At 47.5% G+C, this 22,163-nt stretch overlaps 1 protein-coding gene and 1 long non-coding RNA gene across 2 annotated transcripts; both read left to right on the forward strand.

Moving 5' to 3' along the window:
* The first annotated feature begins 6,554 nt into the window (after positions 1-6,554).
* LOC141042381 (uncharacterized) lies at positions 6,555-10,060 on the forward strand. Its single transcript, XM_073510425.1, has 3 exons — positions 6,555-6,913; positions 8,097-8,165; positions 9,782-10,060. The coding sequence occupies exons 1-3, from the start codon at positions 6,670-6,672 to the stop codon at positions 9,853-9,855; spliced, it is 387 nt and encodes a 128-aa protein (XP_073366526.1). The 5' UTR covers positions 6,555-6,669; the 3' UTR covers positions 9,856-10,060.
* A 5,418-nt stretch (positions 10,061-15,478) lies between these two features.
* On the forward strand, positions 15,479-17,591 carry LOC141020982 (uncharacterized). Its single transcript, XR_012180976.1, has 2 exons — positions 15,479-15,569; positions 17,185-17,591. It is a non-coding gene; the product is annotated as an uncharacterized lncRNA (long non-coding RNA).
* The last annotated feature ends 4,572 nt before the right edge of the window (positions 17,592-22,163 follow it).

Here is a 22,163-nt window from a genome sequence, read left to right on the forward strand (position 1 = left end):
CTTCGTACGCTAAACTGAAGAAACCTCACCACAAGTTTCATTATGCATGAGAGTCGAAGATAATAGATGAAGATCACATCCTGTACGCAGCAATGGATGCCTACCTTTGTTTAAATATCTACAAGGGTTGCATGAAGAAGCAGAGCCCAGTGTCCGGTTCAAGCAAAGAAGCAGCAGCGAAGAGGAAGAGGGACGAGGACGAAGTCGAGGATGTGGACTCGGACTCCGAGTAAGGTGGCAGTGCCATCGCTCATGCTGGTTCTACTACAGTGTCAAGCAGACTAGTTGCTTAGTTTTATTTTAGGGGTGTGTTGTGCTGAGCCCCCAGCAGAACTATGTTTATGTTCTTTCTCGTTATTTGAACTTTATGTTCTTTCTCGTTATTTGAACTCTTTAGTACATACAGTAGTACTAGTACTATGTCTTACTACTGTTCTTCTTGCAGTTGGTACTACTGCTAATATCTTTGTGTTCCTACTGTACTTAATACGTTCGTACTAGTAGTATAATTAGGGTCAGTCGATTTGTGAAAGAATTTCGGCGGAACGAAGGAAGAAGACGGCAGAGAAGCTACCCCGGTATCTATATTAGGGTGGTAGGGTGCCCATGATCTATCTTATGAGTGTTGGGTGTGGAATGCAGTTCGCCGAAAAAAAGGATCGTGCCTGGGGTTAAACGGATGGCGGGGGTGGGGGAGCATGGCGGTGCCAGGCGGTTCAGGGGAGGGCGGGGCGGCGGCGGCAGGCGGTTAGGCGTGTGGCGGGCTGAGAAAATGAACAGTGCATCAATTTCAGAGGTTGAAGAAGCCCTTCTAGCCATCCATGTTGCATCCAACGGCTCACAAGAGTCGACTGATCCAAATTGCTCCTTTAGATTGCAGGATCCACGTGGCATTCAAGGTCTCAAAGGTAGATTCCGGGTCCGCACCCGGTTTGCGGGCTCGGCGCGGGCGCAACCGGCTTGCACCGTGACAGCCACCATGCGCGCCTTCTCCGCGCGGGTGGAGACGACAATGACATGCTAGTTCCTCCTCGCCGGCGTGCTGGAGCACGCGCTCGTCCTCCTCTTCGTATGCTGCGTGCATAGACGCGGCTCCACCAGCTGCTCGCGTGCTTGGCAGCGCGGCAACTCGCGAGGAGGGACTGCAGACAATGTGAGTGGGCGAGCCTTTGGCTTCATGGTACAGGGATGGCGGCGACACGACGGTAATGGGCGAGAAATGGTTGGCCGGAGCAGGCGGGCACTGGCATGCGCAACGGCGGCGACGGCATATTGATGAGTGCGCGCATGGGAGCTTAGTTTTGTTTTATATAGGGTTGGTCAAACTTAAAAGAAAACTGTACTAGTACACGTAAACATTAGACTGGGGCAATCCTCAAAATAAAAACATTCGACTGAGGCAGCGCTTGTAACATCCCAAATTTTCAATTTGGAATGTTATACATAGGTCATCATATGCATATCATATTTTATTTGCATTTCGTTTGTGATCCTAGAAATCCTAAGCAACTCAAGGACCCACGGAGAGAGTTGGGGATTTCACTATTTTCATATTTGAATTTTTCTCAAATTTGAAAAGAGGATCACTTTGGTTTTAATTTTTTCCTCTCCAAAATATTTCCAATATAAAAATAAAAGAGAGGAGATAAAAGGACTTCTCCAAAATAAAAGAAATATTGGAGGAAAAATGTTAAAATCCAATAAATATTTTATTTGGATTTTTATTGCTATTTTATTTGAATTAGAAAAATATGCATTTTTCAAAATCGCATCTTTTAGGCCACAGAAATGTTCACTTTGTTCTAAATATTTTATTTAGACGGCGAAAATTGTTTTTGCCATTTTTAGAATTTTTATTTATTTATTTAGGATTTTCTTCGGCGGAATTATTTAAAAAAAATCTCCAGACCGAACTGGGCCGAAGCCCAGCCGGCCCGCTCGCGCCACCGCCTCCCGCTCTGACTCGGGACCGGAGTCACGAGCGACCGCGCCGCAGCCGCCGAGTCCCGTCAGGACACGCCTCCCGAGGTCATGCCCCCTCGCCCAGGCCGCCGCTCCCCCCGAGGCCTTTATAAGCGCCGCCCCCGCCGCCTCTTCCGCCACCCTGCCACCGCAGCCACCGCCGCCTCCCAAGCCGCGCCGCCGTCGCCGCCGCCGGCGGAGCCCTGCCGCCTCGCCGTTGCATGACCTCTTTCAGTGGTGGGCTAGCAGATGTAGGGGAAAGTAGGTGTAACTGTCCACCCAGAGTAAAGAGTAAATGCTTCTGAAAGACTATGTCTCGGTCATCCGTTTCTCAAACACCATGTAGTGCGAGAAATCCAACGGAGGAGATCAAGTCTTGTGGGGAAAAGTGTGCAAACCTCTGTAGAGTGTACAAACTAATCATGGTTAGTCATGTCCCCGGTTATGGACATCTTGAGTATCTGGTTCTTGAATTATCATGTTGATCTCATCACTCTAAATTAATTTGTTGGGTTATTAATACTGCTTAATCGGGATTGAGTTGGAGGAACCTTCTCAATGTTTATCAACTACCATGATAGTTAAACAAAATATATTCCTTTGTTGTAGGAAAAAACTGGCTTTTCGCAAAAACATGATAACCGTAGAGCCTCCACCAGCCTTATGCATGTAGTGATAGCATTTACCTGTTCATTGCTCTACTGTGTTATTTTGCCAGCATATTCCATGTTCTGACCCGTTTCGAGCTGCAACGTATTATGTTGCAGAGTTTCCAAACGAAGAGTAAGGTGCGCTAGGTCATTGTCGTGCACTCAGCTATGCCGTTGGAGTTGATGGACTCATTTACCTTCGATGCTTCCGCAGTTATCTTATTTAGTTGGCCTTAGGCCATATTATTGTAATAAGTTCTCTTTTGAGACATTCGATGTAATAAGTGTGTGATTGCACTCTGTTATAAATCCTTCGAGTAATGTGTGTGTCAGCATTACCGATCCAGGGATGACACGTATGGATAGAATTTTGACCGTGTGAGGTCGGATCGCTACAGCACTTATATTAGTTACCACAGCCACGATACAGAATCATGTGCAAGCGCGTGAACCGCGGCCGCGCGTTCGATCGAATGGTGCGTCACCGTGTCGCGTTCGAAGGACATCCACCGAACATTTTTGTGTGTGTGAAAACAATCCCCGAATATTACTCAACTCTTTTTTCCTGGAAAAGTTCTTGATGCTACAATATTTCCATATATTTGAATTTAGCTCCAGTTCGTGTTTATTTGGATTTGGACGTTTTAGGTGCGCCCTAGTTTTTTAATACTGATTTTGTGTGTGTGACTGAGAGAGAATGTGTGTATGTGTCCATATGTGTGTTGTGGCGGAAGGGCAATGTGGAGACGGTGTGCGTGTGATAGAGACATAGAGAGGTGTGAATGTGCAAATGATCATGCATGAGTGAGACATAGACAGATGCCGATACGTTGTGTATACATGAGAGAACTGTCTTCTATTTGTACTTGTGTGTGTGTGTGAGAGAGAGAGAGAGGAGCATCCATAACACAACAACCATCTCTCTCGATTCGTCCGTCCCTCGCACGATCGCATGTAACACATGCATCAACGCACACATTTTAACACCCTCACCCGGCCCCTGCCCACCTCAAGGCCCGCCCATCGCTCTCTATCTCGCACGCACAATCTCTTCGTGAACCCTATTTAGCATCTAGCTTTCCGTCACATACACACACATTTCTCTCCATAGGTTTGATTTCTCTCAATACCTCACACACACACACACCCACACCGCACACACACTCCCCCTCCCCCGAGCACACAATTCATCCCCTTCCAAGGCTATATGGCGACCACTCTCGCTTGTGCTTCTCTGCACCCCAGCATGCACAACACCTCAATCTTCAAAGAGGGCATCAAGGAGATCGAAGACGGCGACCACACTACACTAGAGAATACGGGCCCATTTGGAAGCAGGATCATGTCACGACGGTTGACTGACTCCTCCCCCCTCTCTCTCGCACAAAATTACCAATCCCTCTCTCTCCCGCACAAAATTATCAATCCCTCAACCCACGAGATCCTTCCCCTCTCGTCCATGTTTTTCCAGCTCTCTCATCAAACATGTTGTCTCTTCTCCTTCCACGTCTACAGAATTCGGATGCACACACATCTCAGGTATATTACATGACTCCATCTTTCTCACAGACCTAACTTCTTCCTCTCTCTCTTTCTCTCTCTATCTCTCTCTCTCGTTAGGTTTGTCTCCTACTCTCTTGTCCACATACACACAATCTTTACCGCCCTATCTGCTCCATCTTCGCAAGCTCTCTCTACACGTTTCATTCACACACTGGGATGTGTTCAAAATGTTGCTTTTATAATGGATGATGTAGAGTTATGGTTGGTTTTGTTGCATCCTACAAAGTAATAACTATGAATTGCATTTAGATTCTCATTTGATTGGGATTATGTGAGTTTGAGCATATTGTGAAGTACTATAAACCTCGTATACATCTTGGAATTCAACAATGATTGTAACTATTGAATTGTATAGACCATTACATTTGAAGTCAGTAGCGTAATATATTTATTTCACAATTACAACAAATGATTAATTCACTACAAACTAAGAAAACAAATGTGTACTCCCTCTGTTTTTATTTAAGTCCGCGTATTAGCATTGGTCAAAGTCAAGTTTTGTAAACTCTCAGAAAGTTTATAACAAAAAATATTAACATATACAATAACAAATAAATACCATTAGATTCATTATTGAATGTACTTTCACATCATACATATTTGGTATGGTAAATGTTTATATTTTTCTATAAACTTGGTCAAACTTTAGGAAGTTTGACTTCGGTCAAACCTAATATGCATAGTTAATAAAATCAGAGGGAGTACTAGTAGTTACTAGTACTACTCGCTAGTTGCTTAGCCCAATCACCCAACAAGCCACACGGCGAGTTCAGTGTCACAAAATTTTGAGGTCGGCGGGAAAATCTCCCACGACCCTGATTCGAGCAGTGCGAAGTTACCACCATAGCCTTCGGAACAGGCCTACGGATAACGCTTGGTAGGGGGCTGTTTTCATAACTTCAAGTTCACCCTACCCAGCCAACCCCACTCCGGCAGCCAGAGTAGTACACCTAAATACTCCAAATTTTCTATCCCCACAGCAAAATAGACTTCTCCACGGCACCGCAACCTTCGTGCTCCTCCCCTTCTCCATCCGCGCACTCGTCCATCGCAGCGCATCTGCCTCATTGACGACTGATACGTCTCCAACGTATCTATAATTTTTGATTGTTCCATGCTATTATATTATCTGTTTTGGATGTTTAATGGGCTTTATTATGCACTTTTATATTATTTTTGGGACTAACCTACTAACCAAAGGCCCAGTGCAGATTGCTGTTTTTTGCCTATTTCAGTGTTTCGCAGAAAAGGAATATCAAACGGAATGAAACCTTCGGGAGAGTTATTTTTGGAACAAACGCAATCCAGGAGACTTGGAGTGGACGTCAAGGAAGCAACGAGGCGGCCACGAGGTAGGGAGGCACGCCCAGGGGGGTAGGCGCGCCCCTCACCCTCGTGGGCCCCTCGTGGCTCCACCGACCTACTTCTTTCGCCTATATATACTCATATACCCCGAAAACATCCGGGAGCACCACGAAACCCTATTTCCACCGCCGCAACCTTCTGTACCCGTGAGATCCCATCTTGGGGCCTTTTCTGGCGCTCCGTCAGAGGGGGAATCGATCACGGAGGGCTTCTACATCAACACCATAGCCTCTCCGATGATGTGTGAGTAGTTTACCACAGACCTTCGGGTCCATAGTTATTAGCTAGATGGCTTCTTCTCTCTCTTTGGATCTCAATACAAAGTTCTCCTCGATTCACTTGGAGATCTATTCGATGTAATTCTTTTTGCGGTGTGTTTGTCGAGATCCGATGAATTGTGGGTTTATGATCAATATTGTAACGCCCGGATAATCAAGCTACAGTTATCCCCTACTAATGATGCCAAGTCATCACTGTTACTATTGCTAATCTCACTTTGATTCAAAACCAATTCAAATTCAATTTTAAAATAAAGTCAAATAAATCATTTCTCCAAACAGTAAAACAAAAATGTTCGCTGGGTTGAAAATATTCACTAACTAAATGTCATGAGTGATTCAACATCATTTGGGATAGCTAATTTCCCCTGGGAATTAAAGCAGTTCCAAATCAGCATTTTTAAATGCTTTTCCATTTGTGAAAAATCCAATCAATTCAAAATCCTCCCAAAAATTTTGTGGCAGGTGCCAAATATTGTAATGTATTTATTTGGCCAAGTCCCACATTTTACAGAACTCCTTTTGGCAGCTCAAATATTGCATAACATTTTTTGTAAAAAGAAAAGAGCAAAAGAAAGGGAAAAGGGAAAAGAGAAAGGCCCCCTACCCCTCCCCTGGGCCTTGGCCCAGCTGGCCAAGCCAGGCCAGCCCAACCCACACCCCCACTCATTTCCCTCCTCACGCTACAGGAGCAGGGGAGCCGTGGTGGGCATCCATGGCGTCCGGCCAGGTGCCGGCCATCCCGCGGCTCCCCCTGTTGGTTAAGAGCGCCCCCAGCAGCCTCCCTCCCCCTCTGGAACCCTAGCCCTCTCTTTCTTCCCCCACCCCGCGTCGCTTCGTCCTACCACGACATGGCCGACCCCGTCCGTCGAGCTCGACTTGCTGCCCGCGTAGCCACCGGCCACCGTTCGTCGCACCGACTAGTCCAGGAGAACCGCCACCGTCGACCTCATCCATTCAGAGCTTCAAATCGAGCAGAGCTGCCCTGTGCGCTCGCCAACGAGTGCATCTCCGTCGCGTATCGCCGTCATCCGACGCCGTTTTCCGTGGCTCCGGTCCACCTCCGGCCTCCTCGTCGCCTCCGTTGGAACCATTGTGAGCCCATCTTCCTAATCCCCACTTTTTCCCCTTCGATTCGTAGCCGTAGTCGCCGTGCTCGCCGCCCCCCCTCTGCCCGCGTCTGGCCGCACTCCCCGCGGCCCCACGCCCTTCTGCGTGCGCGTCCGCCATGCCCGTCGCTGGCCATCGCTTGCCTTGGCCGCGTCCAAGGCGCGCCCCCGTAGCCACCCGCGGCCCCTGCTCTGCTTACTGCCGTTGCTGCTGCACTGCTTGTGCTTGCCGCTGCAGCTCCTCCTATTGCTATTGTGCCGCTGCAGCTACTCTGCTTTTACTGTTGTACTGCGCTGCTGCCGCGCCCAGCTACACTCGCCGCTGCGCTGCCTTGCGCCGCTCGTCCTGGCCGCTTCGCCGCGCCGCCGGCGCCTGGCCACTCCGGCCAGGCCGCTTCTGCTCGGGGCCTCGCCCTGCGCGCCCCCTGCACCATGTGCTGGGATGGCCGCCGACGCTCCTTTGGGAGCGGCCGTGCGTGCCCCAGCTGTGGCTTCGGGCCACCGCAAGGTTGGGCCGGCCTAGGTAGTTGGGGGATTAGCCCCCTGTTAGTTTCTTTTTGATTTATTTCATTAGTTAGATTGCCCTATGACTACTGGGCCCCCACCTACTAATTAGGATTTTTAGTTTAAGATAAAAACCCCTGTTAAATATTACACCCAATGACAGGTGGCCCCCGCTGCCCAGATTTGACTAGTCAACAGTCAAAGTGTTGACTGCTGAGTCAGCACCCCTGGTCCCACCTGTCATGCTCACTATGTAAAATGTTCGGTACACTTCTATGTACCCATAGCATTTTCACCTTTGTTCTCTATTTAACTAATTCCAGATAATGTTTAAATCTTTAGAAATTCATAGAAAATAAACCGTAGCTCGGATCGAAAAACTTTGTACATGAAAGTTGCTCAGAACGATGAGACGAATCCAGATACGCAGCCCGTTCGTCCGCCACACATCCCTAGCATAGCAAACACACAACTTTCCCCTCCGGTTCATCTGTCCGAAAACGCGAAACACCGAGATACCTTCCCGGATGTTTCCCCCTTTCACCAGTATCGCTTACTACCGCGTTAGGTCACCCCTAGCATCGCGTATTGCCATGTTACGCTTTGTGATGCTTTGATTGCTCTGTTATTTATTGTGTTCCCCCTTCATTACTTTTTTTCGGTAGACCCCGAGACTGTCGGCGAAACCCAGTACGACTACGGTGTTGACGACCCCTCCTTGCCAGAGCAACCAGGCAAGCCCCCCCTTTGGTCATCCCAATATCGCCAATTCCATTCTCTCATGCTTGCATTAGATTTTGCTACTGTAATTGATTGCTCCTATTCTGATGCATAGCCTGCTTTTGTATCTGCTGTTGTACCTTACCTGATTATCCTAAACTGCTTAGTATAGGTTGGTTAGTGATCCATCAGTGACCCCCACCTTGTCCTTGTTGCCCCTGCTTCATCATCGAAGACCTGATCAACGGGATCGAAGACCAGGCCCCTGCACCGCACATCACTTTCCCCTTAGTTGCTTGACACTACTGGGTTACTATCGAGTGCCGAGGGTGAGACCTTTACAGCACTTCTGATGTTAACCCTGTAGTGTAGCTATTCAGTCGTGGTCATCGAGGGTGATTCCGCCTTAACCACTTCCGATACGACTCTGTCGTGCAACCCCTCAAGTGTGAACCTCGGGGGTGGTTCCTCTTACGTTCACCTTGATGATTACATCGAGTGGAATTCACCGGGGGTGATTCCTCGGGTTTTCCCCTTGATGTTTGGACACAAAGTTACTATGGTTACTATGACTTTACACTGAACCATGTTACTAAAGACGGCCGGCCCTGAGGGGTACCCACGCGAGCTTAATTGCGAGTGATGTGGAGACGGGTTGACCTGGAGGGTGCCCGCGAGATAATTACGAGGCGTGGCCGGGCATTCCTAGCCCTTGCTGCAAGTCCTCGAGACGGGGAAACGGGGTTACATCTTTCGTGAGTCTCTGCTTGTTACCACGTGCTCCCAATCCACTACGATTTGGATATTTGATCTGAGGGGCCTCTGGCTTGATAGCACTAACCATCACGTGGGCATAGTATGGGTGTTCTGCGTCGTATGCATCAGCCAAAGTTTAATAGACGTCAGTGACTGAGCGGCGCGCGCCGGGTTGGACTGGTAAGCACCTGCCTTTTTAAAGGAGGTAGCTAGGTCTGCTCACCGGCCGCGTACGCAACGTGCACGAGTTCCCGATGAGATGGCCCATGACCCCTGGGGGCATAGGTTTAGTCCGGCGTGCTGACCTCTCTATTAAGCCTAGGTCGGGTTACGGCTTATTGTTTGGCCGAGGTCGGGCATGACCCAGGAAAGTGTGTCCGGCCGGAGTTAATCGAGCATGGTGGGTAAGTTGGTGCACCCCTGCAGGGAAGAAAACATCTATCGATAGCATGTCCTACGGTAACGGACACTTGGAGTTGTATCCCGATCGATACAACTAGAACTGGATACTTGTGATGAGAATTGGTTTGTGATGATAACTGGATAGTATGGCTCTGGGATTGCTTTCTCGCAGGGAGTCGAGAAAGGATCTCTGGCCAAGGTTGATAACACTTCTACTACTTTAGTTTATGATACTCTACTCCCTCCTGTTGCTGCAAGATGGTGGTTTCCAGAAGATGCTAGTCTTCGATAGGCTAGGCTTTCCCCTTCTCTTCTGGCATTCTGCAGTCCAGTCCACAGATACAACCCTTTTCATTGATACCGAAGCATATGTAGTGTAGATCCTTGCTTGCGAGTACTTTGGATGAATACTCACGGTTGCTTTGCTCCCCCCCTTTCCCCCTTTCTTCTTCTTTCCGGTTGATGCAACCAGATGTCGGAGCCCAGGAGCCAGATGCCACCGCCGATGCCTGCTACTACGTGGAGACCGCCGACGACCAGGTGTAGTTAGGAGGCTCCCAGGCAGGAGGCCTTGCCTTTTCGATCGTTGTTGCTTTTGTGCTAGCCTTCTTAAGGCAAACTTGTCTAACTCATGTCTGTACTCAGATATTGTTGCTTCCGCTGACTCTTGTGTATTCGAGCCCTCGAGGCCCCTGGCTTGTAATATAAAGCTTGTATTATTTTTATTTGTGTCTAGAGTTGTGTTGTGATATCTTCCCGTGAGTCCTTGATCTTGATCGTACACATTTGCGTGTATGATTAGTGTACGATTGAATCGAGGGCGTGACAAGTTGGTATCAGAGCCGACTGCCTGTAGGTAGCCCCCTTTCAACTCCTTGGCCGAAGTCGAGTCTAGTCACTACAAAAACCGTTTTACTAACTTGGCTGTGTGGCTTACGGGCCCACGTCGCCAATTGGGTGGTATTAGGATCTTTTATTCCTCGTCTATACTCTGGGACTCCGATCTCTTTTCCATTCGGGTTAAACGATTTTGCTAACTCTAACATTAGGATCTCGTAACTACTTCCTCCCGGAGAGCCCCTTATTACAGATGATCGCCTGCTGCACCAGAAGATTCCGAAGATACTCTCCGATGTTATCCCGATAACTTGTGCTCATCGCGTTTGCAATTCCCTACCACCGATAAGCCCCTATGACTAACTGCATGTCCTTGTCGCTCATACCTTCATCCCCAGTTGCTCTTGTTATTACAAGATGCCCCGAAATACTCTCCGTTGCCCCGAGAATCCTTTGAGCTTACTGCCTTGCAGTTCTTTACCACATGAATACCCCTACGGATAATTCCTCGCACTTATCAAGTATTCGCTCATCCATAGCTGTTCTTGTGTTTCACAAAAGTATTTGAAATACTATTTGATCTTTCGATAATCCTCAACAGCCTGTTGTTCTTAAAATTCTTACTTGCTTGCATTATGGAAAATCCCATAAGTCTAGTAATCTCCGTTAACCTCTCTTGTCATTACCATTTTGAGCTCCTTGATTCATTGTGTTGCGAATTCTCGCAATCATCAGTCGAACCCTGAAAATTTGACCTTCCTGCTCAGACGTCATTCTGGACATGAGTTGGATCTCGGCCAATCATGTTGAAATTGATTGACCACCTAGTTCCCTACAACTTGAACGCCGAATTATTTAGTTGATTCTATAATCTGATGCCTTTGCATTCTTTCCTTCTTCTGATTGAGTACTGATACTCACATCAGATCCTTTGAGGATCGCCGGACCCATTATTGGATTATCATCCGACAATGTCCTTCATATTCAAAGAACCTCATGAAGTTCTTTCCCAAATACATAATGCCTTTGGTAATTGTATCCTCTCCTTTTGTGAACCATGCTTTGCTTTCGAGCTTGTGTTGTCTACTTCTAAAGTTTGTGGAATAGGTTCCTAAGATGCCCCGATGGGTTGAACCTATGCCTCCCATAATCCGTTTGAACCCGAGAGTTTTAACGAGTCTTACTCTTCTGGTGTTTTGCCAGATATAATTTCAACACTACAACTTCATCGAAAGCGATAAGTAAATGAAATGATATGCATTGAAGAAGTGGGAGTCGACCTTGAACTTTGTGTTCATGTCCGTGGACACGATGTAGATCTTATCATGGAAGCTTCTTGTGATAATAATAATCCCCTTGTTATAAGTTCATTTGGTAACTATGTTTGTTCCTTTGCAACCGTGGTTCTGACCATGATTGTTCCCCTTTGATTCCATTTCTCAGGACAAGTTAAAGCACTTGTGTTCTGCAGATCAATGCATCTTTGCAACCTCTATCTTGACCTTCCTTCGAGTATTACCCTCCGGTACCTCGAGAATATCAAAGAACTGTGTTGCTTCATATGAGTCTTCATCTAGTATTGCTTCTCACCGATTTCAGATTTCCTCGGGATCTGAGTTATTAATCACTCGAGGACACCGATAAGTGAATCGGTTGAATCGATTCTGCACTCCGATTCTATAACTCTAAGTAATTTTCATTGCTTACGAGTTTAATAATCATTCAAGTCATTCCTAGCATTATCGGCTATATCATTATCATGCTAAATTTTAACTGTGCTACCTGGTCCTTCCTCCCGGAGCACAATTTTCAGAGATGAGCTAAACTTACGTCGATCTTCCTCGTCATATCATTTTTCCTTGAACAACAAGCTTGATTTCGAGTTTGTGTTGTACCCGTGGTTCCAATAACCTTTCGCTTCATCATTCCTTTGACTTGATGTCATCATCGATCGATTACATCTTCATGAAACTCGACAAATGTGTCGTGATCGTCACCAACATTCTGAGCTCTTCCAGGATATTAATTAAATTCATGATGAGAAATACCATCCTTGCCCCTCGATGATTTGTGTTATCATCGACAACATTTATGCCTTCGCCCCAACACAAACTTGTTCATATAATTTTGGAAATACATCCTTTGTGACATGTCGATGGATTGGTGCTGAACCCATCGGCCACCTCCTCGTCTTTTCCCTGATAAAATTGCATGAGCTGTTCTAGAAATTCCCGATGGATCCTTTGTGTTCCCAAGGTCCGACCTTTACCTGATGACCATGTCAATGCTATCCCAAACCATGATTGTGGTATGCCGAACCTCTTTAAAAACATTTGGGGGCGCAATGCTAAATGTTTCTTGATCACTTATCCAAACACTGTTGTATGGGTAACGTCATGAATTTCCTCTCCCCTTTACCTAAAAGGTAAGCTACTACCTTGTCATGGATGTCAACCTCTACTTGTCCTTGGGAATAATATACTCCTGATATTTGTGTTTAAACACATTTTCCTTCCCTTGTTTTGTTTAAACCCTTCTTGTGATCTATATGATATAATAAGTAATAATTCCTTGCTTATGTAAACACCTCGGTGTACAACTCTATCAGTAAGACCCTGTTACTATTGTTGATGACATTCCGGTAACCACCGATGGACGAGAACCTTGCCTATTGGTCCGCCTCGTTTAACGAGCAGGAAAATGGTTCTCTTCGTCCCTCGCCCTTGGTACCAACGTTGATGCCAACATAACTGACAGGCTATCCTATGACATGCCTTTCCATCATATCCGTGCAAGATGTCGCCGCTTTTCCTACTCTGAACACACAAGCTGGGCCCATAACCCACAGTTCCACATGATCGGAACCTGACTCTCCTGTACAACCTTGATTCTGAAATATTCTTGGCACTCGGCTTCGTATGTAATACACGAGCTAACTTTCTCACCATGTTTCATTTTGGTACCAGAGGCAACATTATTCTTCTTTGCTCTGAACCCCTTCATCACCTATTTTAGGCATCAGCTGGATGCCTACCTGGTTAAAACTTGTTGAATCTCCGTATAGCACTCTCGATTCGTCCTGGTGCTTCTAAAATCTCCTTCCTTGAGATAACTACCGGATGCTGATCCTTTCAGACATTCGTCCTTATAGCTTCCCCCTTACTCCACCTCTTAAATCTCGGGACGAGATTTCTTGTAGTGGAGGACATTTGTAACGCCCGGATAATCAAGCTACAGTAATCCCCTACTAATGATGCCAAGTCATCACTGTTACTGTTGCTAATCTCACTTTGATTCAAAACCAATTCAAATTCAATTTTAAAATAAAGTCAAATAAATCATTTCTCCAAACAGTAAAACAAAAATGTTCGCTGGGTTGAAAATATTCACTACTAAATGTCATGAGTGATTCAACATCATTTGGGATAGCTAATTTCCCCTGGGAATTAAAGCAAATCCAAATCAGCATTTTTAAATGCTTTTCCATTTGTGAAAAATCCAATCAATTCAAAATCCTCCCAAAAATTTTGTGGCAGGTGCCAAATATTGTAATGTATTTATTTGGCCAAGTCCCACATTTTACAGAACTCCTTTTGGCAGCTCAAATATTGCATAGCATTTTTTTGTAAAAAGAAAAGAGCAAAAGAAAGGGAAAAGGGAAAAAGAGAAAGGCCCCCTAGCCCTCCCTTGGGCCTTGGCCCAGCTGGCCAAGCCAGGCCAGCCCAACCCACACCCCCACTCATTTCCCTCCTCACGCTACAGGAGCAGGGGAGCCGTGGTGGGCATCCATGGCGTCCGGCCAGGTGCCGGCCATCCCGCGGCTCCCCCTGTTGGTTAAGAGCGCCCCCAGCAGCCTCCCTCCCCCTCTGGAACCCTAGCCCTCTCTTCCTTCCCCCACCCCGCGCCGCTTCGTCCTACCACGACATGGCCGACCCCGTCCGTTGAGCTCGACTTGCTGCCCACGTAGCCACCGGCCACCGTTCGCCACACCGACTAGTCCAGGAGAACCGCCACCGTCGACCTCATCCATTCAGAGCTTCAAATCGAGCAAAGCCGCCCTATGTGCTTGCCATCGAGCGCATCTCCGTCGCGTACATCGCCGTCGTCCGACGTCGTTTTCCGTGGCTCCGGTCCACCTCCGGTCTCCTCGTCGCCTCTGTTGGAACCATTGTGAGCCCATCTTCCTAATCCCCACTTTTTCCCCTTCGATTCGTCGCCGTAGTTGCCGTGCTCGCCGCCCCCCCTCTGCCCGCGTCTGGCCGCACTCCCCGCGGCCCCACGCCCTTCTGCGTGCGTGTCCGCCGCGCCCGTCGCTGGCCATCGCTTGCCTTGGCCGCGTCCAAGGCGCACCCCCGTAGCCACCCGTGGCCCCTGCTCTGCTTACTGCCGTTGCTGCTGCACTGCTTCTGCTTGCCGCTGCAGCTCCTCCTATTGTTGTTGTGCCACTGCAGCTGCTCTGCTTTTACTGCTGTACTGCGCTGCTGCCGCGCCCAGCTACACTCGCCGCTGCGCTGCCTTGCGCCGCCCGTCCTGGCCGCTTCGCCACGCTGCCGGCGCCTGGCCACTCCGGCCAGGCCGCTTCTGCTCGGGGCCTCGCCCTGCGCGCCCCCCTGCACCATGTGCTGGGATGGCCGCCGGCGCTTCTTTGGGAGCGGCCGTGCGTGCCCCAGCTGTGGCTTCGGGCCACCGCAAGGTTGGGCCGGCCTAGGTAGTTGGGGGAATAGCCCCATGTTAGTTTAGTTTTGATTTATTTCATTAGTTAGATTGCCCTATGACTACTGGGCCCCCACCTACTAATTAGGATTTTTAGTTTAAGATAAAACCCCAGTCAAATATTACACCCAATGACAGGTGGCCCCCGCTGTCCAGATTTGACTAGTCAATAGTCAAAGTGTTGACTGCTGAGTCAGCACCCCTGGTCCCACCTATCATGCTCACTATGTAAAATGTTCGGTACACTTCTGTGTACCCATAGCATTTTCACCTTTGTTCTTTATTTAAATAATTCCAAATAATGTTTACATCTTTAGAAATTCATAGAAAATAAATCGTAGCTCGGATCGAAAAACTTTGTACATGAAAGTTGCTCAGAACGACGAGACGAATCCAGATACGTGGCCCGTTCGTCTGCCGCACATCCCTAGCATAGCAAACACGCAACTTTCCCCTCCGGTTCATCTGTCCGAAAACACGAAACATCGGGGATACCTTCCCGGATGTTTCCCCCTTTCACCAGTATCGCTTACTACCGCGTTAGGTCACCCCTAGCATCGCGTATTGCCATGTTATGCTTTGTGATGCTTTGATTGCTCTGTTATTTATTGTGTTCCCCCTCCATTACTTCTTTCTGGTAGACCCCGAGACTGCCGGCGAAACCCAGTACGACTACGGTGTTGACGACCCCTCCTTGCCAGAGCAACCAGGCAAGCCCCCTCATTGATCATCCCGATATCGCCCATTCCATTATCTCATGCTTGCATTAGATTTTGCTACTTTAATTGATTGCTCCTATTCTGATGCATAGCCTGCTTTTGTATCTGTTGTTGTACCTTACCTGATTATCCTAAACTGCTTAGTATAGGTTGGTTAGTGATCCATCAGTGACCCCCACCTTGTCCTTGTTGCCCCTGCTTCATCATCGAAGACCCGATCAACGGGATCGAAGACCAGGCCCCGACACCGCACGTCACTTTCCCCTTAGTTGCTCGACACTACTGGGTTACTATCGAGTGCCGAGGGTGAGACCTCTACAGCACTTCTGATGTTAACCCTGTTGTGTAGCTATTCGGTCGTGGTCATCGAGGGTGATTCCACCTTAACCACTTCCGATACGACTCTGTCGTGCAACCCCTCAAGTGTGAACCTCAGGGGTGGTTCCTCTTACGTTCACCTTGATGATTACATCGAGTGGAATTCACTGGGGGTGATTCCTCGGGTTTTCCCCTTGATATTTGGACACACAGTTACTATGGTTACTATGACTTTACACTGAACCATGTTACAAAAGACGGGTCGGCCCTGAGGGGTACCCGCACGAGCTTAATTGCGAGTGATGTGGAGAAGGGTTGACCTGGAGGGTGCCCGCGAGATAATTACGAGGCGTGGCCGGGCATTCCTAGCCCTTGCTGCAAGTCCTCGAGACGGGGCAACGGGGTCACATCTTTCGTGAGTCTCTGCTTGTTACCGCGTGCTCCCAATCCACTACGATTTGGATATTTGATCCGAGGGGCCTCTGGCCTGATAGCACTAACCATCACGTGGGCATAGTATGGGCGTTCTGCGTCGTATACATCAGCCGAAATTTAATAGACGTCGGCAACTGAGCGGCGCGCGCTGGGTTGGACTGGTAAGCACCTGCCTTTTTAAAGGAGGTAGCTAGGTCTGCTCACCGGCCGCGTACGCAACATGCAGGAGTTCCCGGGGAGATGGCCCATGACCCCTGGGGGCATAGGTTTAGTCCGGCGTGCTGACCTCTCTATTAAGCCTAGGTCGGATTACGACGTATTGTTTGGCCAAGGCCGGGCATGACCCAGGAAAGTGTGTCCGGCCGGAGTTAATCGAGCGTGGTGGGTAAGTTGGTGCACCCCTACAGGGAAGAAAACATCTATCGATAGCCTGTCCTACGGTAACGGACACTTGGAGTTGTATCCCGATCGATACAACTAGAACTAGATACTTGTGATGAGAATTGGTTTGTGATGATAACTTGATAGTATGGCTCTGGGATTGCTTTCTCGCAGGGAGTCGAGAAAGGATCTCTGGCCGAGATTGATAACACTTCTACTACTTTACTTTATGCTACTCTACTCCCTCCTGTTGCTGCAAGATGGTGGTTTCCAGAAGATGCTAGTCTTTGATAGGCTAGGCTTTCCCCTTCTCTTCTGGCATTCTGCAGTCCAGTCCACAGATACAACCCTTTTCATTGATACCGAAGCATATGTAGTGTAGATCCTTGCTTGCGAGTACTTTGGATGAGTACTCACGGTTGCTTTGCTCCCCCTTTCCCCCTTTCTTCTTCTTTCCGGTTGATGCAACCAGATGTCGGAGCCCAGGAGCCAGATGCCACCGCCGATGCCTGCTACTACGTGGAGACCGCCGACGACCAGGAGTAGTTAGGAGGCTCCCAGGCAGGAGGCCTTGCCTTTTCGATCGTTGTTGCTTTTGTGCTAGCCTTCTTAAGGCAAACTTGTCTAACTCATGTCTGTACTCAGATATTGTTGCTTCTGCTGACTCTTGTGTATTCGAGCTTATGTATTCGAGCCCTCGAGGCCCCTGGCTTGTAATATAAAGCTTGTATTATTTTTATTTGTGTCTAGAGTTGTGTTGTGATATCTTCCCGTGAGTCCTTGATCTTGATCGTACACATTTGCGTGTATGATTAGTGTATGATTGAATCGAGGGTGTCACAAAGATTATCTATGAACAATATTTGGTTCTTCTCTGAATTCTTATATGTATGATTTGATATCTTTGCAAGTCTCTTCGAATTATCAGTTTGGTTTGGCCTACTAGATTGATCTTTCTTGCAATGGGAGAAGTGCTTAGCATTGGGTTCAATCTTGCGGTGTCCTTTCCCAGTGACAGCAGGGGCAGCAAGGCACGTATTGTATTGTTGTCATCGAGGATAAAAAGATGGGGTTTATATCATATTCCTTGAGTTTATCCCTCTACATCATGTCATCTTGCCTAATGTGTTACTCTGTTCTTATGAACTTAATACTCTAGATGCATGCTGGATAGCGGTCGATGTGTGGAGTAATAGTAGTAGATGCAGAATCGTTTCGGTCTGCTTGTCGCGGACGTGATGCCTATATACATGATCATGCCTAGATATTCTCATAACTATGCGCTTTTCTATCAATTGCTCGACAGTAATTTCTTCACCCACCGTAGATTATGCTATCTTGAGAGAAGCCACTAGTGAAACCTATGGCCCCCGGGTCTATTCTCCATCATATAAGTTTCCGATCTATTTTATTTTGCAATCTTTACTTTCCAATCTATATCATAAAAATACCAAAAATATTTATCTTATTATCTCTATCAGATCTCACTTTTGCAAGTCGCCGTGAATGGATTGACAACCCCTTTATCGTGTTGGTTGCAAGGTTCTTATTTGTTTGTGCAGGTACAAGGCGACTTGCGTGTAACCTCCTACTGGATTGATACCTTGGTTCTCAAAAACTGAGGGAAATACTTACGCTACTTTGCTGCATCACCCTTTACTCTTCAAGGGAAAACCAACACATGCTCAAGAGGTAGCAACGACCTCGTACGCCGCACTAGAGCCGGCCCACCGTTGTCGTCGTACACGGAGCCTCTTCCCCGGCACCGTCTTCCATGGTCTCGGATCTGCTTCTCGGAGGCCGACGCCAAGCGCAGAAGCACCACCGTCGTGGACAATGAACTGACTCCCGTTGCCGACCATGATGCACAGAGGCCGCCGCGACCATCGTTCTCCTCCTCGATTGGTAATGTGTGTATTGAATCACTTAGCAGTACATGTGCAGTTCCAATTTTGTTCATACCTACCCTTCAAATTTCCTGGTTGCTATTGTTCCTGTAAAAGTAATTGGTTATAGCCTCCATTGTGCAACCGAATATCAGCTTGTAATTGTGCGTCGCTCCTATATCGCGCTGTGCTTGGGTAGGTTCTTCATCTGCAACCAGTAGTGTGGCAAATGATGGAAAGTATTTTAGAACTAGCAAGATGCCCATGCATTGCACGGAACATCAAGATGCATTTGTATGAGTAGTTTCTCTTGTAGGAGAAAAGGATGAACGAGGGAAGGCCTTATTTGCAAATCTGGAGAGGGGCGTGGGTATCTTTCTGCAAAATTGCCATAGTTTCCTTCCTATCCGTCGGATATAAATCGGACGGCCTATATTGCAGGATGGCAGGCACACCATCATCACCAACTCTGTTTTCTAAAAGAAAAAAAAAGAGTAGAGAGTAGAGAAGTAGAGATAAATATAAAATATAAAATAAATATAATAGTAGAGAAGAGAGTAGAGACAAATATTAAATATGAAATAAATATAACAGTAGAGAAGAGAGTAGAGATAGCAGGGACGTCGGGAAAGGATCGCGCGCGCGGGGGAAAAAGCGGCCGCGCGCGCTAGTTTTGGCGCGCGGCATCCGGCGCGCTTTATAAAATCCAACGCCCTCCCACCGCTCTTTGCCTTGCCACCACTCTCTCCCCGCTCTATGCCTCGCCACCGCTCTCTCTCCCCGCTCTTTCTCGCCTCGCCACCACGTCGCCGGGAAAGTTGGGGATACCGCGGCGTCCGTGCGCGCCCCTCCGGCGGCTTCTCTGCCGAGATCCGGTTCCGCGGGATGCGCCTCGGCCTCGGCAATTTCGAAAGCGCCAACAAGGCCGCCCGCGCGTACGACGCGGCGGCGTGGCGCCTCCGGTGGCCTCATACAACATTGAACTTCCCCAACGTGCCGACGCGGGAGCGGGCGCAGGAGCTCGCACCTCTGCCGCGGCTTATCACCGACGAGGATCGTCGCGACAACCGGAGGCGGGAGCACAGTCTCGGCATCGCCGAGATGGACGAGGAAGCCATGGCGCTGTGGCGCCAACGCTTCCCGCGGGACATCATCAACGAGCGCAAGTTCTACGCGCAAAGGAGGGCGGAGAGGGAGAAGAGGGCGGCGGAGCGAGCCGCCTATCGCGAGGACAAGCGTACGCGAAAAGCAGACGCTCAATTCAACATGAGGCTAGGAGCAGCGTCGCCCTGGGAATCCGACGACAATCGGTATCTTCACGCCTACATTGAGACATGGAGGAGGACATCACCGAGGAGGAGTCGGACGACGAGGAGTAGTTGAACTATCTATTTTTTATCTATCTATGCTATATCCATGTTGAGAACTATCTATGTCTCTACTCTCTAGTCTCTACTCTCTATCTCTACTTCTCGATCTCAGCACTGTAAACGCTTTTTTAAAGCGCCGCGCGTCGCACTTCTGTTGGAGATGCTCTAACATGGCAGACGAGTGCTTTAATGTTGCCCACAAGATGCGTGAGTATTACTAGTATATTTTCTTGCCATGTTGAGATTTTAAAACCACAAGTGCGAACATGAAGAGGAGCAATGAAGACCAAACATGGGATATTGGGGACATCTTCAAAGAGCGTGGCAAGTTAAAGAGGAGCTGCACTGAACCTGTAAAACGAGCTTTGGTAAGTAACACCCTCTCAATTACTTTAGTTTAGCCTCGTGTTCTTCGATGTGTATATGTTGTAGTTTATGTTTCTCTTAGCCTCGTGTTCTTTGATGTGTAATAAGAAGAGTCTTAATCGTCCTAGTGCTTTCGTTTTTAGCTTGATGTAGGAAGTGGGTGTTCTCAACTTGTATTCTGTTTTTATATTTTTCCTTTTGAATTCACTTCTACGAGTCCTGTTTATCTGGCTTCTACTAAATGGATCTGGGTTACTCTGAGTATTGATCTAAAAAAAAGTAACTTCATGTCAGGATGCAGTTCCTGCGAGGAGGGAAGTATGGTCAACCTCCAGATCATGTTTCCAAAATGAGGTTGGATTACACACAAGGTGCCAGTTCCCTAATGATGCTAGATTAGACACAAGGTCCAAATTCCCAGATGATGTTGGATTACACACAAGCCAGGTGGAGTCGTCAACTGTTCGTGTCCTCGTGGCTCTAGTAAAGGCTGAAAGAAAGCGTGCAGCAGCCCTTGAGAATGTAGCTGAGTTCCTGAAGAAGCGAAAAGAGCAATCAGATGCTCTCTTCACCCAAGCCAAAGAAGAGATGGAAGAAGCCAGAAAGAAGCTAGCAGAGGCAGAGTAGGCTAGGCGTCTCTTGCTATCTAAAACTGTTGTCAATACAAATTTTCCTTCATAATAGCTATGTCAAATGTTTATCCAGTCAGCATGCCTGTTGTGATGTCCGTGCATCTACTGATGTGGCACAAAATAATTTTTTAGGGTCATGTAATAATAGCAATTATTTTCCAAACAATAACAGACGAAGCATTGGACATGGTATAGTTCACACGCAAGCCCAACATTCCAAGTTCAACTACCACATCAAACTCATGCTCACAGATATCTGCACATTCATAGATAATGTCCACAACCATGATTCACTTCAAAGCCAAAAAAATGTGAGGAGAGTTATAAATAAAGAAAAACCTCTAGTTCCGGCTACCAGTGCGAGCACAACAAGTCAAGACCATGCGTAATTAATTATATTTTGATCATTTTTTGTGTTCTAAAATGCCGGCTGGCTCGCGGAAGGACGTGTTGCCGGCACACGCGCGGATTCAATGGAGGCAGGCGGGGCAGTCTGAAGCCGGTTGCATGTGGCAAGGAGGCGTGTTCAGCCGGGCCTACAGCGAGTGGGGCCCTCTTGGCTGGCGCGCCGGTTCAATGCCTGCGCTATGAGAGGTCGCGTCCGTGTCAGAGCAATCACTCCCTCCAGTCCTTTTTTTGTTTGGGTATAACAAAATCTCGTTTCCCATTCACATTTCTCTACTCTTATAAAAAACAGAGTTGGTGTTGATGGTGTGCCTGCCATCCTGCAATATAGGCCGTCCGATTTATATCTGACGGATAGGAAGGAAACTATGGCAATTTTGCAACAAGATACCCACACCCCTGTCCACATTTCCAAATAAGGCCTTCCCTCGTTCATCCTTTTCTCTCACAAGATAAACTACTCATATAAATGCATCTTGATGTTTCATGCAATGCATGGGCATCTAGCTAGTTACAAGTAAAATTCGTGTGACACCCAAGTTTTTATTTGGATTTTTTCAAATGATTTTATTTGACTTGAGGGGAGTAATTTAAATTTTTCTTCAAGAGAACTCTCACTCTCAAATATTTTTCTTTATGGCAAAAGTTTTATTTGGATTCAACCAAGATCTGTCTTTGGTCTTGGAGGTTCTTGCTTTTCACTTGGACTCAAGACAAAATATTTTCACTTGGGAAATGACTTTTGAAAATCTCCTTGAAATTTGCACTATGGCTTTTGGAAAATCCTTTGCC

This window comes from Aegilops tauschii, chromosome 3, assembly GCF_002575655.3.
Source record: "Aegilops tauschii subsp. strangulata cultivar AL8/78 chromosome 3, Aet v6.0, whole genome shotgun sequence".
Classification (NCBI taxonomy): domain Eukaryota; kingdom Viridiplantae; phylum Streptophyta; class Magnoliopsida; order Poales; family Poaceae; genus Aegilops; species Aegilops tauschii.